The following is a 27,607-nucleotide window of genomic DNA, read 5'->3' as shown; positions in this document are numbered from 1 at the left end:
CGGACTGACCTCTAATTAGAGGTCCGTAGCAAGATTGTTGTCTATAAAGAGCTCCAAAACAAAACACCAATAGAGTGCAAACCACTAGAATTGGTTGACCTGCGAACTTGGACAAAGTTAAAACGCAACCCAGCCCAAATGTATGGACTCTTTCATTATTCATCCTTGCATTTTAACTAGGAATATCAGCTGTGATTAAGCAAGTGTTCAACAATCACACCCAGGTTTCAAGAAACATACTGAATAAAACTAGCAATTACCAGTGACAATAACAAAGACAATATAACTCCCTTTCTGCGGTCTAATTTTAAGTACAGAATATAACTCTCAGACAGTTTTTCTTGTTTCAGTAAAGGGCATTGCCCCGACTATACAGATACGAGGGATTCTAAAAGGAAAAAAAAAAAATAATAATAATTTATATAAGGTGGGGTATATTCTTGGACCCAAACCCAAAAGTGACAAAAACATGGTCCGTTCCATAAATATGTTCTCACCTGCAATGAATTATTCCTATCGTTGTCAACAAAAACAAAATAAAAAATCATATATACATAGTCAAAATTAAACTCCTTGAAAATTGCAATCCCTTCTTGTCCCAGAGACGACAGGCATTAGGATGGATAGCATGGCAAGTCCTTTAGAGTGGAATTAGATTTTGAGAAGATAATAATACGGGAAGATCTGTTGTTGAACATGGCATTGGGAGTTGATCCAGAAAACTCCTCACCAATTCTGCAACTGAGCAGTAATACTTTTTACCAAGGGGTGGTAAACTGTGTGCATCTGTTTCTTAGCTTTCTCTGAACCAGGTTGATCAAGCCATTCATTGTACAACCTTTTTATGAATGGGTTCTCAAAAGGATCGGCCTCCAAAACCTGAAAATTATGGAACACCATTTAATAGACCCAGTAAAATGTTATGCAACCGAACTTACAGGTGAAGTGCAGACATAACAAAAGAAGAATACTTGTGGATCATACACGCAAGCAATTGAAATAGCTCCATTGACTATTTGCATTGAGTTCATTACAATTTTCAAATTTTCTTAGTTTCTTCTTATGTTACCTAACCTAGAATGTGAAACATTCAGGTACAAGGAATGAGAATTGGAATGCAGTACACCACATACTCCAAAATGTAGTATGAGGGGTAGACTTCTTAATTTGACATCTAACATATTATAATGTATTTTTCTTCAAATTAATCGTTTCACAACACAATTCTATGACCATTATGATCCATTTTACATTTTGTTAAATCTAAAACTTCACTTGGATTTTAGTTCATTATATTTGATTTTTCCTTGTTAAGAACTTTCAATGAAAAAATTAAATAATAATAATAATAAAATTATGGGATTATTAAATTCCCCATTTTTGGAATGGAAGTGTATTATCTTTCGAAACATGCGTTCCAAAACATAAATTGGTAGGATGCTAGCATTTTCTGGTAACATTGGTTTCTTCTTGCGTGCATAATTACATATTGGCAGTGGGTGCACATTTCTAATACATCCTACAAAAATCAGAGCCCCTACACTATTAAACATACACGGAATGACTCCAGACTCTGGTCAAATTATAGATAAAGCAGAACCCAAGATGTAACTACCAAAGCCAAAACCACACTGAAAGAAGTCCAAGACCTGCATATCAGCCAACACTTACATTTTCCATATAGGTTGTTTCTAATGACTGAATAAAATCCTTAGGAGATTGCTCTGGCTTTCGCTTGATTTGACCTCCACCATTTAAGCACCCTAGTAAATAAAAGAAAGGAAAATCATCTGCCATATTATAGTGTGACATAAAGAGAAGGGCAAATGTTCCAAAAATAAAAAGTCTCGGTTTCTCTATCATGGTTTTCCTGCAATGATCTTCTTGTGCTTTTATCACAGGAAGACATGTCAATAAAGTATATAATCCGACAGTTTGAGTTAAAACTAAAGTAAAATCAAACTAAAACCACACGCCCTGAAACAACGTAGTTTTGCTTTAACTTTAAACATGTCATTGGATTAGCACAACAAGATCATTGCAGAGAGATTCACTGTTGAGAATCCTGATCCTATAAAAAAAATGAACTAATCTGAAAATTGAAGGAATACACACATGCATTTAAATACCTGAAGGGCATGCCATGACCTCTATAAATTGGTAATCACATTTGCCAATCTTGATTTTCCTCACTATATTCTGCAGGTTCCGAAACCCATAACATAGTGCAAATTTCAAGACAATTTTCCCCTCTACCTGCATTAAAAGGAAATGCACAATATATGACTTTTGTGTGTGTACACGTGTGTTGCGTTTGCACAACATATCACATGTAACCATAGCAGCCATAAAGACAAGTTTATGGCAATAGGATACGTGAAGATGTGGGATGGTTAGAAGACAGACCATCACTTGGTTGGTACCGAAATGGACACCCCCTAGGGAAATTATCAAAATGAATGACTATTGTATTAGAACATAATAACCACCAAGTCACCAAGACAACACTCAATTGAATCACAATTAGATTGATTAGTTCAGAGGAAGAATCTAATCAGCTAGTTCCTCCAAAATGGTAGTGCCCGTCTCCTGCCGCTTATGCTATGAATCATGCAAACAAGATCAAAAATAGACCAAACTTACTTCTAGACAAACTTCTCGGAAATCTGAATTTTTTATAATCTTGAAGTCCAAAGGGCCTTCAATTTCTTTCCCAAATACATTTTTAGCAGTATACCGAAAAATTGTCTCTGCATATCCTCCAGAGCTTCCATGAACCCCATAAAGATGTCCTTCCTCATTAACATTTGTTAGCCTACAGGGAAATCACTTATTTTCAAGTTTTCTAGTGCAAAACGAAAGGAAAGCACCTTCAAAGAATAATCTTTGTTCTTACAAATTATCTAGAGGAGACTCTTCCAAGGCCTTGAAATCTACTGACTTTGACTGCAACAGACAACAAAAAAGCAATATAAAATGGATAAACAAACAAACATATAGCCATGATCATTTATCTAAGACAATTTGTGTTAATGAGATTAACAAATATGGAAAGGTTTTGGCATTACCTGTATCAAATCCAGAACTTCTCCAGATGTCAAAACTGAATCCACCTCTGTAATCTGTAGACCTTGAGGTTCCTCTTCAAACATGAAGTCATCCCTGGCAGCCTCAAGTTTCTTGTCATAACATGGCATTATTGTCACATGGTAGACCTCATCTGGCCTGTCAAAATAAGGCCAAGTTTGGCATATTGCAAAAAAGTCAAAAAGTCAAAAAGTTACTCAAAAAGTTAAAAAGTTAACACTATTCACCAAAAGTCAACAATTACAGCTGCACAACTCCCAATCCTAATTTTTCCTACAAATCAATTTTTACAATTTTTTATTACACATTTTTCCATAAAAAGTCAAAAAGTTAACCCAAACATCCATATTTTCTTCCTCAATTTTTTAGTCCAAAAAGACAAAAAGTACACTTATTTAGGACACCCCAAACAACCCAATCAAAACTTCAATATTGCCAAGCCCAAAATTTGATGAACAAAGAGGCACCATAAGATATCAGCCAAAGACAGCCTATAAAGGGAGTTGATGATCTAAGACCAACAACTAGGCCGCATCTCAGAGATCGTAGTCCAGTAATCTGTTAGTAATTAAATCACCCTCTCATTATACGTAGAATGTCAGATACTTTGTACACATGACAGAAAAAGCTGAGATGAGCCCATAATATAATTTCATAATGTTAGGAGCAAGTCAACATGAAACCAACAGAAGACTGAAGAGCACACCTGGTTAGACTTAATTAATTATGAGAAGGAAAAAAACAATACTGCTAATTTACCAGCAAGAAATGCTCAAACACTCCAAACAACTTAGAATACAGTAATCCACTTTTCTTTTTTTGATAGCTACAGTATTCCATTTCGGGAAGCATATTTTTAAACTACAATAGATTAGAAAGTGGGAAAACGTTACACAATCAAACCACATAGCTGCACATGTTAGATATGACCAAACAATAAGAATAAGATAAGAAACAATGCAAAGAGAAAAGTGTCTTGATTGATAGGGAATCCATCAATCTGATCAACTAAGGTGATCTCCTAATTTGATAACCATATTTCCATCTTGGTCGCTTTGCATGAAAGGTCTCCATCATTGCACCGAATATTGTGACTCAGGTGCATGACAGGTTGGTAACACAAGAATGAACAAAAAGACAGAAAACTTCAAAGAATCGAAGGCATAAAATGAAGCCAATGACAAATAACGCGTCAAATTAAAATCTTGGTGTTTTTTTTTTTTTTTTTTTTTTTTTTTTTTTCCATTCCAAATGTGAGCCACTTTGTGCAAATTATGCCAAAAGTTAGGTTTGTACCCAATCTACCCCTCCTAGACCAACATCCAATGGGGTCTAAACTGGGCATATTTTACTTTACTCTTTTTTTTTTTTTTTTTTTACATGTCAAAATGGCATATAGCTTCATGAACAATATTGAGAAAAATACAGATTAATTGGGATGCATAGGAACGTAAGATTGAATGATGTTAAAATCCACCTACTCTCCACCTACTTCACCCACTTAAACCTACTCCACTAAACCTAACCCACTACACCACTACCACCTCACCTACTCCACTAAACCTAACCCACTACACCACTACCACCTCCACTTCACCTACTCTTTACCTACTACACACTCACCCTCTTCTATATATAGGAATCATGAATCATTGTAATAGAAATCAATATATATCAATCAATAATAATACATACAATTTATTCTCTCTCTTTCTCTATACATTATTTATTACATGGTATCAGAGCTGGTTTAAAACCTAGTATTTTCGCTTCCCCGGCGGGCGGCAACCTCACCTTAGCCGCCCGCCGGACCTCAACCTATTCCGCTTATTTTCTACACAACACATACCTTCACTTTGAAACCAGAGAACATTTTGCTTTCAAGCCCTCACAGTGATGCAGTGCTAAAGATTGCTGTTTTTGGTCTCTCAAGAATTTTACATCCTAATGATCACGCAGAGACAGTTTGCAGGTCTCCACTGTATATGGCCCCAGAAATTCTGCAATTTCAGCAATATGATGCCAAGGTTGACATGTGGAGTGCTGAATGTCCAGTCGTGTTCATGTCTTCCATTTTCCGAGCTCATCCCTTACGGTAATGCCAGGATGAGAGAGAAAGCTACAACACCCATCTCTTCTTTCTTTCAGATTCCTTTTCTCTCACAAGCATATGTCTCACAGACCCATCGTTCCTCACTCTTCTTCAATACCCTTCACTCTCCACACTCACTCCTCCATCACCATCATCAAAACCATCATTCACAATGGACAACTTTCTGAATATAATATAACCCACTATGTTTGTCCTCCACAATGGACAACCACCCACATGCCTTCTCTCTCTCATCTTTTCACTTTCCAACCCACTTTGCATCCACCGCCACTTTCCCCACTTTCTTTATTTTATATATATATATATATATATCTCTTTTTTTTATTATAAAAAAAAAAAAAAAAAAAAAAAAAAAAACATCATCTCTCCTCCGTTTGATTTCAAACTCCATTATTTTTATTTATTTTCTCCAAACCACTTTCCTTATTTCCCCATCTTTCATTTTTGATTTCAAATATATTTTTATTATTTCTTTCTTTATTTTTCTTTCACCTTATTTTTAATCTTTTTCCAATTCCATTCATACCATCTAGCTTTGCACACCAAACCATATTTTATTCATCTCAGGGATCAACCCCGATCACAATTTTACAAAAAAAAAAAAAAAAACAAAAAAAAAAAACAAACAAACAAACAACCACATTCACAGGTGGGATTTTTTCTTCTCTACTCTGCCGCCGGTCTTTTCTTCTTGCCTCCGTCCTGGGCGGCCCTTGCCGGTGTTGCCTCCGTGTTTCCCACTCCACTGGGCATGATCACTACTCCCTGCTCCTCCACTGCAGCATATGGCGGCCCTCCAAATCGGAACATAAAACTGGCCTTCCGCTTCAGCTCCTTGTTTTCCGCCTTTAGCACACTTATCTCTGCTCGCGCATCCTTATACATGCGTTGGAGCAGAGCCAGCTGGGAGTTTAATTGCTGCACCTCATTTGTCCTACTCTGCAGCCGGTGCGACAAGTTTGTGACCGCCGTCATGGACTCCACACATGCCTTCAAAGTATACTGATTAGCCTCCACATCCGTTTGCACTGCCATTTTTTGCTCCACCGACCGCATCGGAAAGTTCAACGGAGCAAAACCAGAGGTGTTTGGTTGAGGTTCACAGGCCACCGCACCAGTTATCTCTCTTGTTGACTCGTTGAGGTCGGGAAAGAGAGTGAGCAGACCACGGGAAGAAGAGGCTATGTTCTGGGTAGCTGAACGGGAAGAAGAAGCCATGTTTTTGGGTTGCTGAGTGTTTCAGAGAAGGGTTGGTTACAGAATGTTACAGAGAACGAAGAGGTTTCAACTGGTTTGTTATGCTTCCAAGCCTCAGACTTCGCTTTGGTTTATAAAGACAGAGACGATGAGGCCGACACGCGCTCTGTCAATCACGTGCATCGCCGCGTGTCAGGCGCCCCTTTTGATGGCTCGACGCTTTCTATCGGGCACGTCTTTTGATGAAGTGGGCGCGCCTTTTGATGGCACGCCTTTTTATGGATTGGGCACGCCTTTTGATGGCACGCCTTTTGAAAGATTGGGCACACCTTTTGAGGGTGCGACTTTTTAAGGGTCCGACAAGACTCTGTAAACTGTCCCGACATTGATTCCGGTTAGCTCCTTCATGGGTCCGACAAGACTCTGTAAACTGTCCCGACATTGATTCCGGTTAGCTCCTTCATGGGTCCGACAAGACTCTGTAAACTGTCCCGACATTGATTCCGGTTAGTTTCTACAAGGGTCCAGCAAGACTCCGTAAACTGTCACCACAACTGTCACAACATTGTCTGCTACAACGGTCCGACATGACCCCATAAACTGTCTTCTACATCGGTCTGACACCGCCATCCAGTGTCCTCTACACCGTTATGACACCACCATACAGTGTCCTCTACATGGTTATGACACCCCCATACAGTGTCCTCTACAACGTTATGACACCACCATCCAGTGTCTTCACCAATGGTCTGACACGACCATACAGTGTCTCTTATCCTCTTTTATTTTTATGTATTTTCTTGTTTTGTTACTCTCTCCAAACTCAAGTTGGTTAGTTCCTATCCCCATTGAGTTTGCGGGGGGCTGTTAAAATCCACCTACTCTCCACCTACTTCACCCACTTAAACCTACTCCACTAAACCTAACCCACTACACCACTACCACCTCACCTACTCCACTAAACCTAACCCACTACACCACTACCACCTCCACTTCACCTACTCCTTACCTACTACACACTCACCCTCTTCTATATATAGGAATCATGAATCATTGTAATAGAAATCAATATATATCAATCAATAATAATACATACAATTTATTCTCTCTCTTTCTCTATACATTATTTATTACAAATGAGATTACCTAATACACATTTTTTGGCATATTTGGTGCTTTACGATAGCTCCCATAGTTTGTTGGGGACTCTTCACCGAGGAAATATATGGCAGGATATAGGATCCAAGAGTTTTTTCAGCATAGCATATCCAACCTGAGAGTACAAAAAGATGTTCATATAACATCACAGAAAAATTCTACTAGAACTACAAAATATTTTTCAATAAACTCCCATTCCATAACTCTTATTGCCTACACATGATAAAGAATCTATCAAGTTCATACAAAAGCTGCCCCACTTTTAGTGGTCTTTGCAAGAGTGTACGTGGATGCAGTAATAATGAATCTATGAAATTCTTACCGAAGTGAACCCATTTATATAATGGTCTTTGCAAGAGTGAGTGTGTATGCAGTGACATTATACAGTGAAGACATATGATTAGGACAAGACATATATACCTGGACAAGCAGACGAAATCATTGGTAGGGATGATTTACATTTTCCATCATCAGATGAATAGCTTTGTTTGTAACGTGTCATGAATTCATTACAGGATTCAATAAGTGATAAGTCTCTACTGCAGCTGGTATCATATACAGCCTTCACTCCCAATGATTTAAGAAATGTTGTGAGTTTCTTGAAAACCTGAAAATAGGAACTGAAACCTCAACCACATAGCATGTGTGCACATAATCTTAGAACTGCTTTTGCATAATTTTATTGAGATTTGAAACCTTAATTATGAAAAATCAAGCACTTCCACAGAAGTGGAAGCTATGAATTGTGACAAAGATGTATGCACATACTGACCAAACAGGATAAAATAATTAAGATAATAATGACAAAAAGTGTCTCTGCCTTATCATTTTGTAAAGGGGAAAGTCTGTTATAAGTAAAGGCGGGGAAATGGAGTAACTGTAGTGCAACTCACCTGAAGTGGAGAAAGACCAAAATGAACTGCAAGGGAAGCTCTTGACTGGGGAGAGAGGGAGACAATAACAGTCTTCCTGTCCTCAATATTAGAAAGAAACTCATCCAAGCTTTGCTTCTCAAGCATTACTGTTTCGGCTGACGTTATGCATCCGCTGCATGGTCACAACAAATTTTGATTCATGAATTTAATCAATCTTGTACATTGCAGAAATTGAGACACTAACTGAATAAATGAAATTTCCAGTGAGGACCCATGAAATAATCATTCTGATAAGTAAATCAATTGAATGGCCCCAAAAACTATGTGTGAGCTCATAATAGGAGAAAATTTGGCATGTAAAACATTTTTATGCATAATCTCCAATCATGTATTTACAATTTGGATTATGAGAAAATATTGACAGCTTACTGATTACTACAAACTAAAAAAATAAATTTCAACCAACTTTTTTATTTTGATAAAACAATTGGAAATGGAGTAATGCTACAATAAATCATAACTATGTTATAACCAAAACTACAATGAGTCATAACGAGAGGCCACAAAGGTTATAACTGGTGCATTTAGTATACACATTTTTTGAGGTGTGTATTATAGAATTTCCCTTGGAAATGACTTCCTTAACTAGTACGTCCATTTTTTTGGGTCAAGTTTCAGAAAATAAATACGTTTTGTGTATGTTACCCTATATAAATAGTCAAACCATGGAAAACCCATAGAGAGAGAGAGAGAGAGAGACAGAGAGAGGGGGAGAGAGAGTATACCTGCATGCTAAGCAGTCCTTGAGTGAAATTTTTACTGGCTCTGTGTGCTTTGGATCAGTAACAGACACACCCTTCTCTGGTTTCTGCTATTGTAACAATTATGAAACAAAAGTTCAAAACAAAATGAATGAGAAGCATTTGTTCATCAGACGCAAGAAAGATATTTGAAATTGATGATCAATCCTCACTTAAATTCATCATACACCGCAATAAAATTTTCTCAATTTCTAGAATAATCGCTCAGCAACTATTATATAATACCAATTTCAGTTAAACTAAGATCAAGTGAATAAACAGAAAACACTTTGCACAATTAAACCAGCACTAAAACACAAGTTTGCGAGATTTCTAAACCCTAATTAAGAACCCAAGATACAAAATTCGATAACAATTGAAACCCTAATAGAGTAATATTAAAAAAAGAAAAAAGAAAAGAAAAGAGAGTATTGGTTGTTAATTACCTCAGATTTATCGGGCTTGTTGGAGGTGGCTTTGAGTCCCTTCAGAGAAACAACACAACCCTGAGACGGAGCTATGTAATCATTCAGGTCTCCAATCCTCAGCGTCGCCGAGAACTTCTCTGACATCTCTCTCTCTCTCTCTATATATATATATATAACTACAACACGCACACAACTCTGCTGAAAAAATATGTAGTTATATATGTATCCAACGGTGGAAAGTAGGAGGAGAGGGAAGGGGTGGACCGGAGTCGGAGGCGGTGATGTGTGTGTATTGGTGGGAAAAAGGTTGATTTCTTTTTTCCGGAGAGAGCATGTAGCTTGGTGAATTGCCGAATAGGCTGGCGAGATTGTGTGGAAAAAGTGAAAAGTCAAAGTTAATTTTGTTTGGTGCAGATTATTGAAAGTTAAAAATTAAAAATCAGAAATGAATAATGTTGAGATACGTTTGTTTTCAGAGTTAGGGGGAGGGAAATGATAATGACAAGGTTAACAGTGAAATTATATTTATTTTGATGATAGTTATTTGTGTGAGAATTTTTAAATTATTATCTTATAAAAGAAATCGGGTTGAAGAGTTGTCCAGACCCATTCAAATTGTGTTTAGAAGTGTCCAAGCCCACCCAAGTCCAACCATCAACTCGAGCTTGGCTATCCAAATCCGAACCAAGTTTCATAATTGCTTCATTATTCTATACAACAAATTGAAATACTAAATATAAATCCATTAGTCCATACAACAAACTTAAATATCATCCTAGCCACAAATACTATTACAGATAAAAGTAGAATATCATAAAGTTGACATGATAAACATAAACTCAAAACCACAAAATAAAAAGAAGTGATCCAAGCAGCAGTCCAGTAGAAACTTCAATCCAACATAAATTTCATATTTTGATCTTCACATCTTCATCTCAATGCAACCATATCCTATAAACAAAGGACATAATTACAAATAACTTAAATAAAATAATACAAATTAAATGAAATATTAAATTATTCTTACCTCGTGGTAAAATTTCTTTCAAACATTACTTGAGCTTAATATAGAAAGAGTACCAATTTCATCTGTTTATGGCTTCGAAAATTAAAAACTTGAGATAATATAATAATATAATAAGATTTGTAAATTAAAAATAAATCACAAGTGTAAAGACTAACTTACTTGACTCTAGTTTCTCAAGGTCTTCTAATTTTTCTTCAATATCAATCGGATTTGATGGACTCCTTAACCAATCTCGTTTACAAATCAAAGACTCCACAATTTTAGGAGTTAAGAACTGCGAAATTGATCAAGTACTCGACTCCCGGTACTAATCAAAGACTCCACAATTTTAGGAGTTAAGAACTGCGAAATTGAAGTACTCGACCCCCGATACTAAATGCGGATTCTGAAGAAACAGTTGATATAAGAATGGATAAAATATCACGTGCCATAAGATAAAGCACACGATATGTAAATGCTTTCGTTTTCCACCAAGCTAAAATGTCAAAATGTTTGGATTCACTTCAACCCCATCTTCCAAATAACGATCAAACTCGAATTTAATGGCCACAATTTCTTCAGCTTTCAAGAATTGATGCCAATCTTGTTTATGCATATCAACCCCAACGCTTAAAACCCCCAGATCATCCATTCTAACATCATTCCACCTTTAGAGACACCCATATTTTCCATAGATTCTAACATAGAGGCGGAATAATGTTCATAAAATTGCTTCATGACAAACTTTACTTTTTCAATCATAGCATCAACATCACTAATGGAATAATACGTTGTGAAATAAAACTTAACATACTTTAACTTGTAACGCGGATCAAAAACCACAGCAACAATCAACAAAGGATTAATCTTCTCGATGTTACAATACTTCTCAAACTTCAATTTCATTTTAATAGCCATGTTAGAAAAGAACTTGTTCTCATGATTTGCCCAACTCAAGAGGAGAGCTTGAATCATACTTGGAATTAGAAGTCACATACTTGGAACTAGAGACACGCTTTGTTATTAAATAAAAGTTCTCAAGGAACTTATGAAGACTTTTAATTGTCATCCAATCCTCCTCCGTCATAACATTCTTAACCTCGATTTTGAAACACACATCCTTATCCTCCAATCTCTCAAATACTATTTGATATTCAATTGCATTGTTTAACATAAGATAAGTTGAATTCCATCATGTTTGTACATCTAAACACAAAGCCCTCTTACCCAAAATTCTTTCCACCTCGGCACATTTTTTGAACAATTGCAATTGAGATGGGGAACTCCTCACATATTTCACATAATCTCTAAGAGCCAATATTGAACTCTTAGCCTCCTCAATTCCATCCCTTACAATCAGATTTAGGATATGAACATAACATTTCACACGGGAAAAAAAAAATCACCATTTAATAACAACCTATCCCTCTTAACAAGCTTCCTTTTTAAACTTAAAGCTACTATATCATTTGAGCTTGCGTTATCTACCGTAATTGTGCATAATTTTTCCAATTGCCTCTCTAGTAAGCATGTTTCCACGGCTTGTGCAATTACCTCACCACGATATGGACTTGGAAGAACACAAAAATTGATATTTCTTTTTTGTAACTTCCAATCAATATCAATGTAATGTGCTGTGAGACACATGTACCCAAGTTTTTTAATGGAAGTCCACAAATCTATGGTGAGACAAACTCTTGAAACTGAACTTTGAAAGATTGCTTTCAAAAGTTTCCTTTCAAAATTACAAATTTCTATACAATCTTTGGTGATTGTGGTTCTTGAGACGATGGTGGTATTTGGTACAGCTTATTGTAAGTTAAAAGTTGATAATCAAAAAGTAGAAATCAAAAGCACTCCTTTCCCAGCTTCTAAATAAGTAGCTTTTCTCAGCTTATTTAAGCTATTTCTGCTTAAAAAGCTATAAGTAGAAACTGCACCAAACATTCTGGCACTGATTCCTAAATTAAAATAAGCTATAATCATCCCCTATAATCCACATCAAACACCCCCAATGTGAAATTTGGTTGCAAGGCATTCACAAACCTTTTAAAACCCTCTTTCTTCACAAAACTATAAGGTAGGTCATCAATGATAATCATACAAGCGAGTTCCCTATAATGTTCTTGATTAAATTTCCAATTCACAATTTGAGCTTGACTATCAACTGTTGATAAGAAAGACAACTGTTGTTGGGTTGGGTCCTTGTTACTGTCATAATAAGAGCATTGCTTAAGGTGTCTCCAAAGTGTGCTAGTACCTAAAACACTTGGACAAGCAAATTCATGTCCACAATAGTTGCAATTGCTCATTCTGCTTTACTCTCATTAGTTTGTATAATCTTTGTAAAATGATCCCACACTAGAGACTTGGATTTATATGGTTTCTTGCGCTCACCTTTCTTTGGTTTTGTGTCACCCCCAACTGGATTTTTGTCTCTATTATTTGTTCCATCAGTTTCCTCCATTATGTCTGACATACAATCTTGCAAAAGCTTCCTGTATAATGAAGAAAGAAACATAATGCATTCAAAGACATAACATAATGCATAACATAACCAAAGAAACAACATATGAGTTTACCACATCTACTTGAGTTCACAAGACTCAAATTTGATTAAAGTTATATATATATATATATATATATCATTTAGAGGCACAGAGCACAAGCATATCACAGGCACAAAGTATATCTAAATGAATACAATATTTAAAAAAACACAAAAACAAAAATTTACTGAATAATATATATATGTATCAACTTGGAATCAAACACATGCAGAGCACAAACATAGCCCATGGTTGGTATTTCTAGTTGGTTCTCTGCATAAACACACTCACTCTTTCTCTCTTTCTTTCCATAATCAAACCTATTTCTCTCTCTCTCTCTCTTTCTCTCTGAATGCAAGGCTACCTCAGTTCTCATGGCTTCTGAGAAGAACTTCGTTGAGTTAAAAGACTTCTCTAGACTTGAGAACACGAAACAGAGTGGAAGAAGAAAGTCGAAATCCAACAAGTCAGTCCCAAAGAAGAAGAAACAACCACAGAGAGGAATTGAAGAAACAACCTCATAGATTCACTAATTTTGAGTCGTAATCGAACGACGAGTGACCAAAAAATAGACAAATTGAAGCATAAATACAAACACATAAAGGGATCTACCAGTTTTGTGTTGTCGCAGTCACACTTCGTCGATAGTTGAAAGGGTGGCGTCATTGTTGGTGGCTGCACTTCGTGTTCGTGGTCCTTGTTCCTCTCTCCGCTGTTCTTTAACTCTTTGATGAAGAAATCAAAGTCTGAGGCAGAGAGGGAAAAAAAAGAATAGATAAGCTCGGGTTTTAGTCTTTAATTTTAATGTAATGTTCCAAATACAAGATTCTATTCCAAGGGCCAAAGCCTAGCCAAAAAAAAAAAAATCTAAGGACCACCTATTTAATTTATACATATATTATATAATTTATATAATATATTAAATGCAACTGGGGTTCAGGTTGCTTGGGTTACCCACAGCCTCTGCCCAGGCCCGGCCCGAATTACAATTTGAGCATTAAAAATCTGTCCAGGCCCGCCCAGATTACAAGATATTGTTGCCCAAGCCCTAAAAAAAGTCGGGCTGGGCATGGGTTGTTCGGGTTGAGCCCCGTCTGAGTTGCATCCCTAATTTTTACTTAACAAAAAATACAAAAACATTAAAAATTAATGTTAAAAAAAAATGCCCAACATGTAAAAGTAAAACTAAAAATAATAAAAATAAATAAAAAAATACTAAGCCGGAGGACTAACTTCTAATACCAACTCTCCCCCTTCCATTTCAATCCCTTCTCCATGGACCATCTAATCAAGAAGCCCATCTCAATCCCCTCTCCATTTCCCAAAACAAACACAACATTAGTAGGTCCCACCTCCATCTCAATCTCAATCACTCCTCTATCTTCCAAAACAAACAGGGCCTTAGAGACTTATAAATTTAATCTATAAATTTATCTACAGTAAAGGAATTGGACACTTATGTAGGACAATCTTCACTGTATTTAAAAAGATTAAATTCTGTTGTGTACAAAACAACAACAAGAATATAAAGAAATAAATAAAATAAGAAAATTTGTTTGATTACAAAAATCAAACTCGAAATAAAAATAAATAAATAAAACCACAGATTTTATTTTGTTACAAAAACAAAAATAAAATCTGATTAAATAAACAAATAAAAAACAGAATAAAATTAAACAACTTACTTGGTTAATTTATTTGAATAACTTTTTTGATCAAGTCCAGTGTTTAACACTGTGTCCTTAAGACAAATTCGTCCTCTCCACGGTGCTTTCAGAATTTGGACGTCTATCTCCCATGATGAAATGATCTTACCACAAACAATAGCAGCACTACAAATTGTTTGCCTTACGAACACACTAAGTGTTTACACTCTTTCTTTCAGAAATAAAATGCAGCAAGATGAAGAATAGAATAAGCAAAGGTGAAATACGAAATTTCTGAATGAAAAAGATCAAATGAGGGTGGTCCTATTTATAGATGTAAAGGTGGCTCTTGGTTTTAAATTGAACAAGTATGATACCTGTTGGTTTTGAATTCAAACAGACTTGAATCTGTTGATAATTCAAACAGATAGCAAAAAACGGGAAGGGCCTTGTTTGGGTGTGCATTAATTCCAAACTAGTTTATTTCTGTTTGAAAACGGGAAGGGCCCTGTTTGGATGTACAGAAAATCCAAATCAGTTTAATTTGAATTCTGGATTTTATTTTACCAAAAATAAAATTAAATTCAAATGTTTTTGGTCCAAAAAGATTAGTATTGGGCCGAACAAGCCCAACCTAACCACACACCACGCACCGGCGCCCAAGCCCAGGCCCAGCCCAGCCCGCCCGACCGGACGGACGGCTGCAGCGGCGCGCGTGTGTGTGGTGATTTTTGGTTCCAATGGGTCTAGCCCATTTTGCCCATAACCTCTCCCTCTAAAACACTTGGGTACCTCTTGGGGCACACCCCAAGTATCTCACCCAAGCCTTATAAACCCTTTCAAAACTTCCCACCAAATCAATGTGGGACAAGCCAATTTACAACCTTAAGGAATTTCCACCAAAACTCCATTTCCATGGAGCACACTTTGGCTTCAATTTCCCATTCACTCGGTAATGGTTTTGAGCAACCAAATATACCACGTGAATCACAACGCGGCATAGAACGCGTTACCACTTTGACCCGAGTAAATCGACACTCGGGGCCCACCTAAAAAATAGACCAAACTTGAGTATAACCAGAATTTTTCTACCATTTCCAACAATCCCCCACATGAATGGAATTTGATGACAATGGAAATGCAACAATATGCAGACTTTAACGAAAGAGTATAAGTCGAAAATATCTTGCATCAGGATAGGTAGTTTTCGGCCTTGAACCGTCCCTAGTGATAACCTATCGGACTTACTGGCTAACCAATGGACGCGATGCCTTGAATTGTTCAGCCGTTTGTGTAAGCCAAGACAATAGATTTCACACAAAATATCTTCTAACACATCGTGGTTCTCACTGTTGTGTTCATTTTGGCCTTGAACGCGCCTGGTTTTCATAAGTGTTTCTAGAGAATTTAGCATTTTCATTCTCATAGAACCGGCCCCAGTTCAACACTCATATAGGTGATTCTTATTGTGAGTGTCTCCTTATACTCGTCTTGATTTTATACCTTAATCAAGATATAAGTAATCATTAAAAGCAAAGCTTATCCTTATACCCCTGCATACAACATATGTTGCAGATATCACTCTCACCATAGGAATGGGTAGGGAATTTTTAATCCCTTGGTGATTTCTGGTGAGCCATACATAACTTAGTTGTCCCTTTGAGCTTAGTTCTTGGGATCTCCAGTCATATAAGTAGGGTTACCATTATGACGACTCTTATGTAATAGGCTTTAATCCCTTCCCCTTCGATGAACTATACACTAGCTCTTTTGTCAAACTTTTTGTTAACGGATCCGTAATATTCTCTTTAGATTTTATATAATCTATTGAGATTATTCCGTTTGACAACAATTGCCTTACGGTATTATGTCGACGACAAATATGTCGTGACTTACCGTTATACATGTGATTCTGTGCCCTGCCTATTGCAGATTGACTATCACAATGAATGCAAATAGCTGGCACATGTTTTGGCCACATTGGAATGTCTTCTAAGAAGTGACGAAGCCATTCTGCTTCTTCACCTGCTTTGTCTAAAGCAATGAACTCAGATTCCATTGTGGATCGTGCAATGCAAGTTTGTTTCGTGGATTTCCAAGAAACAGCAGCGCCTCCTAGAGTAAAGACATATCCACTTGTGGATTTTGAATATTTAGTATCTGATATCCAATTTGCATCACAATAACCTTCAAGTACTGCTGGATATCGAGTAAAGTTCAAACCAAGATCACGGGTGAATCTTAGATATCTAAGAACCCGAATGATTGCTTTCCAATGGTCTTCTCCAGGGTTACTAGTGTACCTACTCAATTTACTGATAGCATAAGCTATATCAGGACGAGTACAATTCATTAGGTACATTAGGCTTCCAATGATTTGGGAGTATTTTAACAGAGACACTGCATCACCTTTATTTTTCGATAAATAAAGACTGATGTCTACAGGTGTTCTAGCTAAATTCAAATCATCCTTGATAAATTTATCAAGAATTTTTTCAATATAATGAGATTGAGATAATGCATATCCGTCAGATGTTTTAGTAATTTTCATTCCTAATATAACATCTACGACCCCCATATCTTTCATATCAAATCTTTTGTTAAGCATCTGCTTAGTTGATTTGATCATGTTTTGACTGCTTCCAATGATAAGCATGTCATCCACATAAAGACAAACTATGACATATCCTTGGTCAGTATTTTTAACATAGACGCATTTGTCACATTCGTTTATCTTAAATCCATTAGTAAGCATTGCATGATCAAATTTTTCATGCCATTGCTTAGGTGCTTGTTTTAATCCATAAAGGGATTTTACAAGTCGACAAACTTTCTTTTCTTGTCCTGATACTACAAACCCTTCGGGTTGCTCCATATAGATCTCTTCATTTAGATCACCATTTAAGAAAGCTGTCTTAACATCCATTTGATGTATTTCTAAATTAAACAACGCTGCTATAGAAATAAGCATGCGAATGGATGTTATTCTTGTCACAGGGGAATATGTGTCAAAATAGTCCAGACCTTCATTTTGCCTGTAACCTTTAACAACAAGTTTTGCTTTATACTTGTCAATTGAACCATCTGCTTTCATTTTTCTCTTAAATATCCATTTATATCCAAGAGGTTTAGAATCTGGTGGAAGATCCACCAATTCCCAAGTATGATTTTGCATAATAGATTCAATTTCATTATTAACAGTCTCTTTCCACAAAGGTGCTTCAGGACCTGTCATTCCTGCCTTAAAGCTTTGAGGTTCATTTTCTAACAAGTATGTCAGAAAATCTGGACCAAAGGATTTTGATGTTCTCGCTCTCTTACTTCGTCTTGGTTCATCATTAGTTAAATCCTGTTGGTCAAGACTATTACTAGTCTTTTGTGTTTGATTGTCATTAGTCTTTTGACTTTGTGTACAATCATAAGTTCTTTTCTGTGAACTTAATTCCTGTCCTTTCTTGTAAGAAAAGACATGTTCAAAAAACACAGCATTCCTTGACTCTATAATAGTGTTCACATTTATATCAGGCATTTCTGATTTATAAGTCAGAAACCGATATGCACTACTATTCTGAGCATAACCAATAAATACACAATCTACTATTTTTGGTCCAATCTTAGTCTTTTTAGAAATAGGAACTTCAACTTTTTCCAAACACCCCCACACTTTTAAGTATTTGTAGGAAGGCGGTCGGCCTTTCCACAATTCATAAGGAGTGCTGTTGGTTTTCTTGTGGGGTATTCTATTAAGAACATAATTAGCAGACAATATTGCTTCCCCCCACAAGTTCTGTGGTAAACCTGAACTTAGTAACATGACATTCATCATTTCTTTTTGGGTTCTATTCTTCCTTTCAGCAATTCCATTTTGCTGTGGAGAATAAGGGGCTGTAGTTTGGTGAATAATGCCATGTTGTGCACAAAATTCATTTAATGGTGCATCATATTCACCACCCCTATCACTTCTAACCATTTAATGGTTTTACCAAGTTAATTTTCAACTTCTGTTTTGTAGAGTTTAAACATTTCTAAGGCTTCATCTTTACTTCTAAGTAAATAAACATAACAATATCTTGTGCAATCATCGATAAATGTTATGAAATACTTTTTGCCTCCTCTAGTTTGAATAAATTTTAAATCACATACATCAGTATGAATTAATTCTAGAGGTTTGGTTTTTCTTTCAACCGATTTAAATGGAGCCTTAGTTAGTTTCGCTTCTACACAAATTTCACATTTATGATTAGGATTAATTTCAAACTTTGGTATTTGATCTAAACCAATTAATTTACGTAAAGCATAAAAATTCACATGTCTTAATCTACCATGTCATAAATTTGACTCAAGAATATAAACAAAAGATGTGTTATTCTTATTCATAGCTACTATCGGTACAACTGTCATTACATTCAACTTAAAGAGACCATCACTCATGTATCCCTTACCAACATACATACCACTATTTGTTAATACAAATTTATCAGACTCAAATACAAGCCTAAAACCATTTTTACTTAACAAAGACCCAGAAACTAAATTCTTCCGGATGTCAGGTACATGCAGTACGTTGTTGAGGGTTAGTTCTTTCCCTGATGTCATTTTCAAGATCACTTTCCCTTGTCCAGCCACAGTAGAAGTAGAAGAATTTCCCATAAAAAGTTGTTCACCATTTGTAGCCTCATTGTAGGTAGTGAACATTTTCTTGTCTGCACATATGTAACGAGTTGCTCCAGTGTCAACCCACCACTCTTTGAGATTTCCAACCAAGTTAGCCTCAGACACCACAGCAGAAAGGTTGATGTTATTCACTCCGTTAGAGATGTAATCCAATTCTGTTACATTGGCCTGATTGGTGGTCTTCTTACTTGTACTTCCATGACCCTTCTTAGAGCGGCGGCAGTCAGAAGCTCGATGTCCAGTTTTGCCACAGTTATAGCATTTTCCTTTGAACTTCTTGCTACTATCGCCTTGTTTAGGACCATCTCCAGTAAACTTTCTCTTTTTGTTATGTGGTTTATGAACTTGTTCAACCACATTAGCCTTGGACTCAATGGGATTTTTCCTATTCCTCTTTTCAGCCTTTCGATTATCTTCTTCAATTCTTAATCTTACAATCAATTCATCCATAGTCATCTCTTTGCGTTTATGTTTTAAATAATTTTTGAAATCTTTCCAAGCCGGTGGTAACTTTTCCACTAAAGCAGCGACTTGGAATGACTCGCTAAGAGACATACCTTCTGAATGAATATCATGCAAAATTATTTGAAAACTTTGAACTTGAGAAATTACCATTTGGGATTCTACCATTACAAAGTCCAGAAATTTATTGACGACAAATTTCTTCGTGCCGGCATCTTCTGTCTTGTATTTCTTCTCCAAAGAATCCCACAATTCTTTTGCTGTTTTCAGAGGACTGTATACATTATACAGCATATTGTCAAGGCCATTCAGGATGTAGTTTCTGCACAGGAAATCTGAATGTTTCCAAGAATCTACAGCGGCAACAACTTGCCGATTACTTTCACCCTCTTTAAGTGTTGGAGCCTCTTCATGGAGAAACCGGGCCAAATTAAGAGTCGTAAGATAAAACAGCATCTTCTGCTGCCATCTCTTAAACTCGGTACCGTTAAATTTTTCCGGTTTTTCTCCATGATTGATTGGTACATGAACATGGTTCTGGATAGGGACCGATGTAGGTGTAACAATAGGAGTACCACTGCCAGATGCAGTTTCAGTTGTAGTAGCCATAATCTCTGATTACAAAAATCAGAAAAAATTAAAACACAAATTAATTTTCTAGTTACTAAAACCAGAAAATAAATTATAACAACAAAATAATTTTATTTTCCTTGTTACTAAAACTTAGAAAAATAAAATATCACAATAATTTTCTGTAATACCAATTAATATTCTGCAATTGTTAATGACACCAGTATATTACTACTAGTTGTCAAAGAAAAGAGACAGTATATTACTACTATCTGTCAAATAGCATAAATCACTATTTATTTTTCCAACCAGAATATTACTTTGAAAACACAGAAAATTAAATACAATGAAGATACCAAAAAAGGTTTATGTCTTAAGATAGTAGGACAATCTTCACTGTATTTAAAAAGATTAAATTCTGTTGTGTACAAAACAACAACAAGAATATAAAGAAATAAAGAAAATGAGAAAATTTGTTTGATTACAAAAATCAAACTCGAAATAAAAATAAATAAATAAAACCACAGATTTTATTTTGTTACAAAAACAAAAATAAAATCTGATTAAATAAACAAATAAAAAACAGAATAAAATTAAACAACTTACTTGGTTAATTTATTTGAATAACTTTTCTGATCAAGTCCAGTGTTTAACACTGTGTCCTTAAGACAGATTCGTCCTCTCCACAGTGCTTTCAGAATTTGGACGTCTATCTCCCAAGATGAAATGATCTTACCACAAACAATAGCAGCACTACAAATTGTTTGCCTTACGAACACACTAAGTGTTTACACTCTTTCTTTCAGAAATAAAATGCAGCAAGATGAAGAATAGAATAAGCATGGCCCAAAAAGATTAGTATTGGGCTGAACAAGCCCAACCCAACCACACACCACGCGGCAGCGCGCGTGTGTGGTGATTTTTGAGTCCAATGGGTCTAGCCCATTTTGCCCATAACCTCTCACTCTAAAACACTTGAGTACCCCTTGGGGCACACCCCAAGTATCTCACCCAAGCCTTATAAACCTTTCAAAACTTCCCACCAAATCAATGTGGGACAAGCCAATTTACAACTTTAAGGAATTTCCACCAAAACTCCATTTCCATGGAGCACACTTTGGCTTCAATTTCCCATTCACTCGGTAATGGTTTTGAGCAACCAAATATACCACGTGAATCACAACGCGGCATAGAACGCGTTACCACTTTGACCCGAGTAAATCTACACTCGGGGCCCACCTAAAAAATAGACCAAACTTGAGAAAAAATTCTAGTTTTACCCAAAATTTTTCTACTATTTCCAACAACTTAATGATGAGATGTATAACAAATCAGACACCTTTTCTAATATACTATTGTGGATAGAGGTCTCTTTTGGTTAAAAGATTAAAAGTCGTTTTTTAGCTTTTAACTTTTTTTATAGGTCTTATTAACTCTCTATTTTTTTATATATTTTTTCAAAAAAAACTAAAAAACACCAAAAAAATTAGCTTTTAATATACTTTTTAAAACAATCCAAAATTGTATTTTTTTTTTGTTGTTGAGAATTTCAAAGATTTTTCAATAAAAACAAAAACACAATTTGAAAATGCTTTTCTCTCAACTTTTAAACAATTTTTTTTTATAAGTTTATTTAAATTAATTTTGACTAATAGGTTATAAGAACAATTTCAATTATACTCTTTATTTTTTATTAGCTAAAATATAAAATAGTTAGTATTTTTTATTTTGCCTAATTTTCTTTAATCTATATACTCAAACACTATTCTTTATTTTTACCTATCTATACACATAAACTGTTTAAAGAGTCTTCCAATACTCTTCAAATGCAACCAGCTTTGAAGAATTTTGTTAAAATAACTATTGTAATAGGTAGTCCATTTGAGTGATTAAAATATGATAATATTAATTATAATAGTTAACATGCCTTAAAAAGAGTTCATTGGAAATGCTCTAAGTAGAACACTAAACAGTCTGATATAAACTCTCATATTAAAATAAGTTATAATAAGCTTCTCTGAGCTACAATAAAATTTTGATTTTTCATTATTAAAATATAATGTGTGTATTTTAATTTATTTTTCAATGTTCTAAATAATTTACTAATGACACATATTTTTATAATAAAAACTAGTGAAAACTCGTGTTATGCAAGGGATGTGAAAAAATTAATAAAATACATTTATATAAAATAATATAAACAGTTAGATTTTTGTATGTAAATTACGAAAACAAAAAAATATTGAAACTTACAATTTAAATTTTATAATTTAATCAAAATTTATGTATCAATTTTTAATTTATCACAATTTTAATCATATAACTTTTCAATCCCCTTACTAAAGTTGTAAATTTGAGCAAGTTGAACCCAAGCAACTCGAGTCAAGACTACAAATTTTTAAAGATTGGGAAACATAATTTTAATTCGGTGAGAATTTATATAAAATTCAAAATTTTGATTGGAGCTAAACAAAAATACTAAATAACCTGAGCAATCGAAACAAAATTGTATATATAAATATATAAAATTATTTTTTTAATAATAAATAAGATTAATTAAAAATTTAATATTAATGAACAAAAACAAATATACTTTTTAGAAAGTGATTATCGAATAAGTTGATATTAAAAAAAAATACATTTTATAATGGCATAAAATTATTTAAATATGATTTTTCAAAAATTATTTTTAATTTAAAAATTACAATAAAATATTTAAATATAATAAAATTAAATTTGTTACAAAATAAAAGTATTTGGATAAAAAGAAAAAAAGGTAACAATAAAATTTAAAATGGTATTCTCATTTGATCTAAAAATAATTTTAGATGACTAATAAATTATCACTTATAACCCTCATTTTTTTTAAATAAAAAAAGATATTTCATAAATCATCACTTTTATTAGAAAAATAACATTTATTTCTATTTGTTTTAGCAAAAGACACTTTTTTAGCAATTTGAGCCAAATTGTTTTTTTTTTCATTTTTTATTTTAGTTTGTTTAATTGACAATTGAGATTTTAAAAAAAAATTAACAGGATCCACCATATTTCCCAAGTGCTAAAAAAATCTAGATGAACAATAAGAAAAAAATGTTTGAAACCCACAAAAAAAAAAAAAAAAAAACTCATAATTGTATCCACAATGATGTGGTATCATATGTATCAACTCTTGATTTGCTATACGCTGCTCAACTCTCTTGCCACATCATTGTGGGTGAAAGTGTGAGTCTATAGCATTACTGGAACAATAAATTGTCACGTGCATCTCCCATTTTATTTTTTTATTATATAAAAAAAAATAAGTTTCACCAACTATCATTTTTAATAGAAAAAAATATTTATATCTATTTGATTTTAGCAAAAGTCACTTCTTAACTAATTAAGCCAAAAAAATTTATTTTTTTATTTTAATTTGTTTAATTGACAATTGAGATATAAAAAAAAAATTAATAGAATCCCTTATGTTTGGCAATAGTTAAAAAAGTCGTTCTTTTGCTTAATATTTTTGTCTTTTGTTAAAAAAATTATTTGTATTAAAAAAATTTATTGTTTAAGTCCTTGTAGTTTAGAAAGATATAATATATATATATATCTATATATATATAATTTAAAACCAAAAATGACAAAAATAAAAATATAAACTTTTAATAGTGATTAATAATTTGAATACGTGTATTTAATAATATATTATGTTTAGACTAGTAATGTTATGATATATCATTATGACAGATGTGAATATTGATCTCATTTTAATTGTAATAACATAATATAAAAAAGAATTTAAATTTCAAATTTTATTTTATAATTTAATAAAAGATGCATAAATTAAGGAATGGATATTGATCTTATTTTGTTAACATAATTTAAGAAAGAATCTAAATTTAAAATTTTATTTTAAAATTATAAAATTAATTTATAGAACAAACATATTGTGACATATATTAACAAAAAATAAACAAAATAAAAAAAATAAAAAAAATAAAAAGAATTGCTACTCTCAGTTTCAATAAGATAACAACGTTTTGTAATTATAATAGTATATAGACTTTATATGAGGTTTTGAAACTCTCATAATATCTTTTCTTAAGAATATTTTTTTGTAAAATATATAAATAATCTCAACGGCACTCTTATTGCTTCTTATTACAAAAGTTATAAGCTAATTATGATAATTTTAAATTTGTATTTAAAACTTATAAATCATGGGATAGATCATTATAATTTTAAATTTGTATTGTGCTAATTTTAAATTTAAATTAATAGATTGTTTTCCATATTTAGTGACCCTCAAATTTGAATTTTGAAATGGATTAATATACTTTTTATTTTATTTTTTTATAAGTTTGATATACTTTCCATTTGAAAGTCATAAATCAATGGACATTCATTTTTATTTTTATTTTTATTTTTTTGCTTGAATAAGAGTTAGTCAATAGAAGATTTTTTTAATTTTTAAAACTCAAAAAATCATGAAATTTAGATTGGGAACTTGGAGTTATAGGTTAGAAAACCGTTTTTAGCTTATATAATAAATAGATAGATGGTCATGTATAAAAATAATTTTTACCATTTTTGCTTAATTTATTTTTATTGTAGAATATATATATTTTTTATAAAATTATTTAAAACTGTATGTGAATTCTTTCTTATACCAAATTGACCTGACTAAATTATACCATAATGTTGTTTTGATTTCTCAACTAACAAAATTGAAAATTTCAATTCAAGATCAAATGGAAGCCATACCTCCTAAACAAATTCCTAAATAAGGTTGTTTGGAGTGTCCTAAATAAGTGCATTTTTTGTCATTTTGGACTAAAAAATTGAGGAAGAAAATATGGATGTTTGGATTAACTTTTTGACTTTTTATGAAAAAATGTGTATTAAAAAATTGTATAAATTAGTGTGTAGGGAAAAATTAGGATTGAGAGTTGTACAGCCGTAATTTTTGACTTTTGGTGAATAGTGACACCTTTTTAACTTTTTGACTTTTTAACTTTTTAACAACTTGTCAAACTTGACCTAAGTATAAATTATCTTATAAGTTGGACTTATATCCTTGATCTACTCTTTAAAATGTGTTGGATCATTTAACTAATTTCCAAAAATAACGTTCCACTAATTTTTCATTTAAAGAAAGAGATTGCTGGGTTGGACCGGCAAGATAAGTAAAAAATAAAAATTCAGATATAGTGAACTAATCAATAATAAATTTATAAGTCAAGATTAAATTTTACTTTTCAAATATAATTATTCTGACACATATAAAAAAGAGATTTACAAATATAACTGCCCCGCCACATATAGAAAATAAATGTCAAAAAATTATTAAATAGTGATACTAATAGTTTTGTGTCAACATTGTATTAAATTTTTTTTTATAAATAAGAACTTGGATTAGTTATCGATTAGCAACTAAAGATGAAGTTTTTGAGGGTTATTTTAGAAACAAACTATTTTAATTGATTTTTAAATTTTTTACGAAAAATATAAAATAAATAAATAAAACCATTGACTTTTTATGATAATTTTTTAACTTTTTAAGTATTGCCCAAGGGTGTAATAATGGTCCGGCCCGGCCCATTCAGGCTTTGTGGGCTCGCGATTTTTTAGCGGGCCGGGCCAGGCCATGGGCTAAAATGTGGAGTCCAGGCCCAAGCCCACTCATAATAGGGCCGGGCCTAGACTTGGGCCTTGGCCCGCGGGACGGGCCTAGTCGGCCTTTTTTTTTTAATATTAGAAATAATTTTTTTTAAAAAAAATTATACTAAAGTATTTTAATTACGATTAATGAGATATTTTATTTGATTATGTAATATTTTATAGTAATATTTAAATTTAATTATATATGACTTATGTTTTTTTAATTGTGAACTTATAATTAAAAAAGTATGCAATTACGTAAATTTTTTTCTTTTGAGATGAATAATTTTATATATATGAAATTGAAACTTTCAATTTTACAATATTAAATTATTTATATAACATTTATTGAATGAATAATTTTTATTTAAAAATGAAATAAAATATTACAAAAATTGATATTAGTAAATAAATTAGGTGTAGATTACTGATGATGGTATAGCAATTGCATCATTATAGGTCAAGTACATCCCAATTAGGTTGGCACCTACTAGCCTACCAATCATTTGCATTATACTCTACCTCAATAATCTAATACAAAAAAAAAAAAAAACAAAAACAAAAACAAAAACAAACACCAAGAAAAAATGAAATGAAATGAAATAGTAAAAACTAAATTGTTGATCAATCATCGGAGGAGATAGACATTTCAGTCGTGTTGCCCGATGATATGTCATCCAAATCATATTGAATTCGCTCATTTTCACTAAAATTTTGTCTTCTTGTAAGCGCATGCATATGATCCTTGGATATCATCAATGCCGCAAACATTTCGGGTGAAAGCTTACTCCTGTAGTCACTCAGCACCCGTCCACCTGCACTAAAAGCTGTTTCTGAAGCAACTGTAGAAATAGGAACGGTTAGTATATCACGGGCCATCTGTGAAAGCACAGACCACATAGATTCATTTTGGTTCCACCATTCCAAAATGTCAAAATTATCAGACTCATCCACTGACGGGCTTTCCAAATAACGTTGCAGTTCAGAACTACTTGCACTTGTATGTTGAGATATTCTTCTACTTTTTATTGCTGTGAAAATACTTAATCTCTCGCCTCGAGATTGTTGGACTGCTAGTGTAGTGTGTGTAGGTGTATTTACAGATGCAGATGCAGCTGCAGCTGCCCTGTATTCTTGAAATAATCTGTTGCATGTTTGCATAACAGGGGCAAATTGTATTTGATCATCGAAAATACGCTCTAAAAATTCTTGTAAACCAACTTCTTTACACCTAAGATCAATTATTATAGCTAAACCTAATAGATGAGGCAAATGATGAAAATATTTATCAAATTTTTCTTTCATTGAAGTAATAATGGTTACATAAAGTTCATTACCCATATATTTTATGAAAACTTTAATTATTTCTACTAGCATATGTAAAACAAATGGTGAA

At 33.5% G+C, this 27,607-nt stretch overlaps 1 protein-coding gene across 2 annotated transcripts; it reads right to left on the bottom strand.

The window, feature by feature from the left end:
- Positions 1 to 225: 225 nt before the first annotated feature.
- On the bottom strand, positions 226 to 10,120 carry LOC114267568 (protein NAR1). 2 transcript variants are annotated; one of them, XM_028208607.2, is made up of 11 exons: positions 9,677 to 10,120; positions 9,216 to 9,301; positions 8,449 to 8,602; positions 7,976 to 8,162; positions 7,544 to 7,670; positions 3,069 to 3,225; positions 2,897 to 2,946; positions 2,644 to 2,815; positions 2,130 to 2,256; positions 1,672 to 1,763; positions 226 to 879 (listed from the first exon to the last, which is right to left on the bottom strand). In XM_028208607.2, exons 1-11 carry the CDS (start codon positions 9,800 to 9,802, stop codon positions 727 to 729), a joined length of 1,431 nt encoding a protein of 476 aa, XP_028064408.2. In that variant the 5' UTR covers positions 9,803 to 10,120; the 3' UTR covers positions 226 to 726. The 2 variants fall into 2 exon arrangements, with proteins under 2 accessions (XP_028064408.2, XP_028064411.2); XM_028208610.2 differs by having other exon boundaries at positions 9,216 to 9,298; positions 9,677 to 10,115.
- Between the last annotated feature and the right edge of the window lie 17,487 nt (positions 10,121 to 27,607).

This window comes from Camellia sinensis, chromosome 9, assembly GCF_055761805.1.
Source record: "Camellia sinensis isolate YWXY chromosome 9, ASM5576180v1, whole genome shotgun sequence".
Lineage (NCBI taxonomy): Eukaryota > Viridiplantae > Streptophyta > Magnoliopsida > Ericales > Theaceae > Camellia > Camellia sinensis.
Note: the sequence above shows the minus strand (reverse complement) of the source record. Positions and strands in the feature narration are given on the sequence as shown.

Bases quoted from the DNA above. Each gene is read 5' to 3' on its own strand.
- LOC114267568 (XM_028208607.2), bottom strand. From the start codon at position 9,802: ATGTCAGAGAAGTTCTCGGCGACGCTGAGGATTGGAGACCTGAATGAT. The intron at 2,947-3,068 runs GTAATGCCAAAA...TGTCTGTTGCAG, and splicing joins AAGTTCTGGATTTGATACAG to TCAAAGTCAGTAGATTTCAA. The intron at 880-1,671 runs GTAAGTGTTGGC...CATAATTTTCAG, and splicing joins AAACAACCTATATGGAAAAT to GTTTTGGAGGCCGATCCTTT.